Genomic DNA, 7,659 nt, shown 5'->3' with positions numbered 1-7,659 from the left:
AATTACACTTGCTCAGGGTTTGTATTACTTTATTCCAAATGAAAAATGTATTCTTAAATCACCCTACGTTTTGACAAAGATCATTTTTGAACATATGGCAGGAATTATCACCCAAAGTGTGCATTTAAATAGAAACTGAAAAACGATTGCCCACATTTATAATGAACAACTTGATTCACATTATTTTTTTTAACGGTCTGAACATTTCCTTTCTTATACTAAACCATTTTCCTATAATTATTCATGTCTGGTCGTCTCAGACCTGAACTTGGAAGCTCATATTGAAGGTTAAGTCTTTATCAATATTTATTATAGTCTGCATTTTGCCTTGTGGGATCTTCACCCTGTGTGCGCTCAGGAATCATAAAATACGTGGAGAGACTGAACCTCTTTGTGAGGTATTGCTGCCCTCTGCTGGTGGAACATTAGCTGACCGTTTTAAATGGGCTTATGTGGTCTAAGTCAGACCCTTATGGTTATATAGTTTGACTATAAAATGATCATAAAGCAGTCTGTGAGAAACCTCAACATTTGAATTGTAATGTTTTACTACTGGCATACAATATAAACTTAAAGTAATTATGTGTGTCTGCTTTCATACAAGTGAGTCTTTTGAGTATTCATTTCAGTCCTTGGGTTAACATGTGGCTTTAAAAGATTCTACCATCATGCAGAACCGAGACAACACTGTGGACAGATTCCAATAGTGTGTACATTAAAAAGTGTGAAATAGCTGCAGCATGATCCACTCCCCCCTCCAACCATATGCAACTTACTTTATGACCCATATTTCTTAAAACAATTGCTGACTACACATTATGTCTCCGTCCTCATGCAGAACCACTTCAAGGTTGTTGGTAAGCGAGTGTGACGTGCACCAGGACCCATATACTGTGTTGAGTGGATGTGATAAATTGTGTGTTTTTCCTGTTTTCTTACAAGAGTATGTTGTGTAGGTGTATGGGGGATGCAGTGTTCAGGTTAAATGAGTGATTTGTTGGTACTCACAGCCTGTTCCTGGCAGATCTGAGTGAGACGCTCCAGCTGCTCCTCCCTCACAGCCTTCGTCTTCTCACACTGCTGGATCTCACACTCCATCTCCACTTTGACTTGAAGAACATAAGCTGACAGAAAAAGGGAAACATTGCTTTAAAACATACACAATAAAACATTTTAGATAATGGAACTACATATTTAAATGGTCTGAAATGTATTGACTGGAGGCATCAAGACAGCTGGTAAACCACATCGACCACATCAAGGTCAAAGGTCAGTGTTGGTGGAACATTCGTCCTTCACTCCATATATGTCTGTCATCACATATGCAAAGCTCATTAATTACTGGTTACCAGTAACCCTATACCCGTACTGAATGAATGTTGCAAGGTGCTTAAAATGTTCCACATGGATCTTGTTTCATGCCGACTTGAGGGTGTCACAAAGTTGTCATACATTTTGATCTCAGATTAGATATATTGCAAAAAGCCCAAGATCCCCGACAACGTCGTCTGATCAGTCATCACGTGTGCTTTACTCAACTCAGTGTCAACATGAAAATACCAGACAAGCAGATTAATCCATGCACAGTGATACTGGTATGTCACTTGACAAATGTAACAACATGTAGATAAACTAGAGTCATTTATTTGTGTTTTTATTAAATGTTTTTGGGAAAAAAACGTTAGACTCAACTTATAGTTTATTTTGGAGGAGCGATACCTTGTAATACTATCTTCTTGAAACAGTCCACGAAGACATGTATGTGACAAACTATACAATCCAGTAAAAAGGTGTTTGACAAACAAAAGCAGTACAATCAACAAAAACAACAAGCCTGGGCATGAGGACTTTGACCTACTTTGTGTACCAATATGGAAATATTTCTATCTGTATATTCTTGGTGATCAAATGACCAAAAGAGTTGCAACTTCTCCCTAACAGTGTTGCCAGCACGCTTTGGCCATCCTTGAATCACTTTTTCTTCTTTCCCTTAACCTCTCTCATAGATTTAAAGCCTGTGTTGAGCTTTTTCATATAAATTAATGTTGGCTGCATTTGAGCCTTTGCCAAGCAGGTTCCCATAATGCAGATTACATTACATGTCATTTTGTTAGACGCTTTTATCCAAGGCGATTTACATACATTGAGTACTGTGGGCAATCCCCACAGGAGCAATTTGGGGTGACGTGTTTTGCCCAGGGACACAACAACATGCTGACTGCAGTGGGACTCCAACTCGCTACCCCCTGATTCGAAGTCCATCACACTATTCACTGAGCCACATCCTCCCATTCACTGAGCCACAGCCTCAGATTAACTGGCGTCTGGGTGACTTCCTGCGCTGGCAGAGATAGGCCAGTACTGTAGGTGAGCTTGACGCATCTATCCTGCTTTCTTCAGGTTTTCCCCTGAATTCTTACTCTTCTCATTATTTTTAAGTTTATTTTTTTTCTGGAGCTTCTTCTACAAACCTATTTTACACCATACTCTGAGCTGATGCTCCGTCGCCATGATTCCTCTAATAGTGTAATTATTCATACTGCCAGAGGGGGGAGACAAAAGCAACAAACTCCAGCTTTAATCTCTCCTCTCATCCTATCGCCAATCTTTTTCCACACAAAACTGCAACTGATTGGTTATTTATGTATGTGTTCATTCATTTCATTTATCTATCATGTTAATTAAACAATTCCTTGTAGTACAGGAAGAACGCATCTCTGCTTGTTTAGCTGACATCTCTCAGTGGATGTCCGCTCATCATCTCAAGCTCAACCTTGACAAAACTGAAGTGCTTTTCCTTCCGGGAAAAGATTGTCCCTCTCTTGACCTGACTATCAACATCGGCACCTCTGTTGTTTCCCCGACTCAGACTGCAAGGAATCTGGGTGTGATCCTAGATAACAACCTGTCGCTACAACCCGCTGCTGCAGATACACGCTTTTCAACATCAGGAGGATACGTCCCCACCTGACCCAGAAAGCGACGCAGGTTCTGGTCCAGGCTCTCGTCACCTCACGCCTAGACTACTGCAACTCCCTCCTGGCTGGTCTACCTGCATGTGCCATCTGACCTCTGCAGCTCATCCAGAATGCAGCGGCTCGTCTGGTCTTCAACCTTCCTACATTCTCCCACACCACGCCGCTCCTCCGCTCCCTTCACTGGCTTCCGGTAACTGCTAGAATCCACTTCAAGACACTGGTACTTGCGTACCATGCTGCGAATGGATCTGGCCCTTCCTACATCCAGGACATGGTTAAACCGTATACCCCAGCACGTGCACTTCGCTCTGCATCAGCCAAACGACTCGCTGCACCCTCGCTGCGAGGGGGACCCAAGTTCCCATCAGCAAAAACACGTGGATTTGCTATCCTGGCTCCAAAATGGTGGAATGAGCTCCCCATTGAAATCAGGACCGCAGAAAGCTTACACACCTTCCGGCGCAGACTGAAAACTCATCTCTTTCGACTCCACTTCGAGCGATAGAATGACTAACAAAGAACTGCTAACAGAGCACTTATATACTAATAAAGGACTGGCTTATCTAAAGCCAGTTGAGTAGCACTTGAAACGATTGGCTCTTTGAAACCTGATGTTCTTATATGATTCTGTTTTCTTCAAGGTTGTGTCTTCCTGGTCGAATGTACTTATTGTAAGTCGCTTTAGATAAAAGCGTCAGCTAAATGCAATGTAATGTAATGTAAAAGAAGAATCTGCAGCCGTGCTTGAAGTGATGCATCAAATCAAGTCTTTATTAATTAAAGCAACTCCGCCTGTTAAAATATTGACTGCACACTTTTAAATGACACACTTTCTGGAGCAGGATGGGAAGGTGTACCTAAAAAAAAGGACAGTGCGAGTAAATTTAGATACCTGTTGTCATCACAGGTGGCAGACAGTCGGTACCTCACACCTATCCATTATCACATTTGTAAGCCAGCCACATGGTATCACACATGGTTACATGGTGTATCATGACATTTCGCAAGTGGCAACACAAAGAGGTGAACAATAATCAGTAATTACACTTGCATTTCAAGACCTCTTTCTTTCTTGTGAATGTGGTTCTGAACTTTAACGAGATGCAATTGCCGGTTTTGTTAAAGGCGCAGAATGAAACTGCTACTGGGGGGGGGGGGGCATCAACACATGCTCGCGTACCTATTTATAGTCAGGTTGGCACACACACATTGCAAAAAGTGGGGCCATCAGATGGGGTTAGTGCCGTAAGAATTCAAAGAGGCATGAAAAGCTCGATCACAGGTTCATTATTAAGCTGCACAATATAGTGAAAGCACATTTTGGCTACTGCATATTTTATCTGTTTGCCACACAATGACTTGACAGAGGCTGGTTTCTTTCAATTTTGTAATGTGATTTTCTTTTAAAATAATGCATTATATACCATTTCTCATTATTATGTATCACTTGCTATTAAGGGAAAGTTGTTGACTTTGGTAAAAAAAATGCTCCGTTTAAAGCACTTGAACAAAAATGCTATTGTCTTTTATTTATTTATGTACATTAATTGACCACAAATGATAATGTGGGTTCTAAAGTCAATGCAACAGATTGATAAGAGGATATTTAACATTTCCAGTTCTCTCTGTTTCTTTGGATCAACTATTTTCTACACATTTGGGAGGTGGATATTTCCTATCTGACATATCACTCTGCTTCGGTATTCTGCTTTCTGGTCCTTATAAATTCTGCTGCAGTTCACTCCTCAGTATTTCCACTCCCATCGGGCTGACGCAACCATTGACGATTCATACGTCAAGCTAATTCTGCAAGCGTCTCAATCTCTCTCGTACGATAACTGAGCCGGTCCCTCAGCTGTACATTTATTGGGCTGAGTGTATTTTTTCCCTCTGAGGTGTGTTGCCGCCTGCCCAGCACAGAAACTCAATCAGTCACAAATATCAAAGCCAGCAGGTCGAGGTGTGTCCCTGAAACAAACACCGCAGCAGCATGATAAGAAGCAGGACACATGCTCCTGCTAAATGTTTTCACCGAGTCAATCAATGTTATTGAAAGCTATATTGTATTGATTCCTTACATTATTAATCATGTCATTATGATGTGTCCCTTTGAGTTCAATATATTTCATTGATTAAAACAATGAACTCATTTATGATAAAGAGTTGGGATGAAGCCATCCTGAAATCAACCAAGGCGGAAATGTTGATTCCGGTGTTTATCATGAATAAATATGAAAAGATAAATAAAATAACAGTGTTTGATGTGCGTAGGCCTATCCCTCATTGAAGTTAAATATGTAGGCTACAACAGAAGGGCAGTGTTTACAATTTGGTAATGTGCTTATTCCCTCTCTGTCCGCAGGTTTAATGAGAAGATTGATATACACACAGACTTTAACACAATTCCTCTTGTTTTTATCTTTTTTGTATGGATATAACATGTTTGTTTGGGAGCTATGTAAGGTTCTGTTGGGCTGACTGGGCTACTTTGAAAAGTATTATCCTTGAACTGTTTAAAAGCGTCAGATTTTGTGCGTTGGCCATTGCCATCCAGTTTTTTTTAGAACCAGAAGTTACATAAGAAAAAGACTTAACAAACTTTCATATACTAAGGGCTAAAATTCTAAGACTATTAAATGGGCGACACCAAAACGGTATCAATCACAACGTAGCTCCACCCTTAAGCATACGCTGCCGTTTAAAAAGTGTGGTAATTTTGTCATAGACTTCCATACAATCGGACTTCTTGCTTTTCCTTCTGGCCTTATGGAAACAAGTGCAAGTCAAAGCAAAAAAGGTATTTCCTAAAATATCCAACCGTTTCTTCAAAGGGAGATATTAGGGGAAACCCTTGTCCACTGTCTCTTTAGACATGAGCACATTGAACACTGAGATCCTGTATGCTGTCAGAGGCTTGCCGTGAGGGTGACCTCTGAACAGATATCGACCCGCTCAGAATTAGCATATTAAAGAACAACTACTATATTCATTATGGCCTCTCTGAATCTACCGAACCATTCCCTTACAATCAATACAAGTTAGCAGAGTGGCAGCAATTTACTATGAGTCATGATCAATAGCAATATGTCTCTGAATAGTAAATCATTTGTATAATCATGGAGAGAATGGGGTCATTTAGCTCCGTTAAAGCAAGCTGCTTCTTATACATGTGTAATCCTTTTGAGTTAAAAGAGAGCCTGTTTCCTTCAGTTGCTCCACAGAATGAATAAGTCTACAGCTCTCTTACTGAAACATCTTTAATGGTTACAAGGCCTTTGCCTGCCTCACCATCAATGATCCTCTTGACCCTCCAGATGCGTAGAGTGATGATGAGGCTGATGGCGTCCCAGGGGCTGCTGGGCCCGTTGGCCACCGTGGAGGCCACCATGGGGGCCAGGGACAGCACGATGACGGCGCCATCAAACACCTGACAGTCGCACACACAAGCACGGACAAAAGTCAACTAAGCACTAATGCTGTTGTGTTTGTATTTTCTAAAATATTGGGGGGGTGAAATATATAGATATCACATTAGAACAAGTCACCAATATAAAAACTGTTCATCAATGAATAAACACACAACACCAGCACTGACCTCAACTTTGTTCTCTATATAGTCCCAGATCCCGAGCACCACAATTCTGAAGACAGTCTAAAACAGACAGGGAGAGATCAATGAGAGCATTAAAATAGATCGACTTATACATATAAAAGATCTTGATATTCTTAGTCCTTTGAGGTGTCATCACATTCAACACCTTTTGTTAGGATGCGAGAAATCAGGCTAGAAACTAAGAGGAGGCCTGTGCAGTACAGTTTCTTTCTTTAAATATTATTTTCAGTGGGATAATAACTAAGATAGATCTCTTTGTTGACCTCACAAGAAATTCAAATAAAAAACTGAAGTAGCATTTGATTAGTAAAAAATGTAAAGTGCATGCACACAAAAATAGTCTTTTACAAGCAAGTATGCTAGCTACATGATTCAATTATCTTCCCTGATCTTGGACTCACAAAACAAACACACACACAACACTTGCAACATATCAAATTCCACATTGTGCTTTGAAAATGCTGTTGGCTGTTGAACCCTTTGTTGAGCAGGGCCATCCATTTACACTCTAATTAGCATGGGGTGTCATGTCCGACTGCTCCTGCTAATCCGTCATTGGGAGCACATGTTGGACAACAGTGCTGGTGTCAAATGACCCCGCCTACATTTAAAAAAAACGTTTTCTGATTGGTGTAAGGGAATGGCTGCTGGTATACTCTATCTATCTTTCATCATTCCCAGATGACTCTTCTTCTGTGATGTCAGTGGTTGAGGTGTTTGGATGGATCGTATCACTGTAACCCCATCCCCACTGCTCATTAAGCTCAGCCTTAACTATTGTTCCTGTTGGCTCTCTGGTAATTAATGTTTGGTTTAGGGCATCAGGGCTGAGGCTGTCGGGGTAATTGGTTCGCACCTTAGTGGAGGCCTGTGGGCCAAACATGCACCCTCCCCTCCCCTTTTGTATTTAACATTTATAAAGTGATGGTAAGACATTATCTTATCAAACAATAGCTCACATGTTATTAACACTAATTGCAATCATGGTTTACACATTAATTAGACGTTTGACCAACCATCACACCTTTCTTAAGCAAAGGCTGAATCCTGAATAGACAATACACTAAA

General features: G+C 40.8%; 1 protein-coding gene across 1 annotated transcript in view; it reads right to left on the bottom strand.

Annotated features, from left to right (window-relative positions):
* LOC117440034 (transmembrane protein 266-like) overlaps positions 1–7,659 on the bottom strand; it is a 46,552-nt gene that overhangs the window by 5,865 nt on the left and 33,028 nt on the right. Inside the window, exons 6-8 of the mRNA XM_034076255.1 lie at positions 6,574–6,630; positions 6,267–6,405; positions 1,009–1,124 (exon numbers count right to left, since the gene is read on the bottom strand). Coding sequence (XP_033932146.1) covers positions 1,009–1,124; positions 6,267–6,405; positions 6,574–6,630 — 312 coding nt within the window. The remainder of the gene's footprint in view (positions 1–1,008; positions 1,125–6,266; positions 6,406–6,573; positions 6,631–7,659) is intronic.

Source organism: Pseudochaenichthys georgianus, chromosome 3 (genome assembly GCF_902827115.2).
Source record: "Pseudochaenichthys georgianus chromosome 3, fPseGeo1.2, whole genome shotgun sequence".
Classification (NCBI taxonomy): Eukaryota; Metazoa; Chordata; class Actinopteri; order Perciformes; family Channichthyidae; genus Pseudochaenichthys; species Pseudochaenichthys georgianus.
The sequence above is the reverse complement of the archived record's forward strand: the minus strand, read 5'-3'. Positions and strand labels throughout refer to the sequence as shown.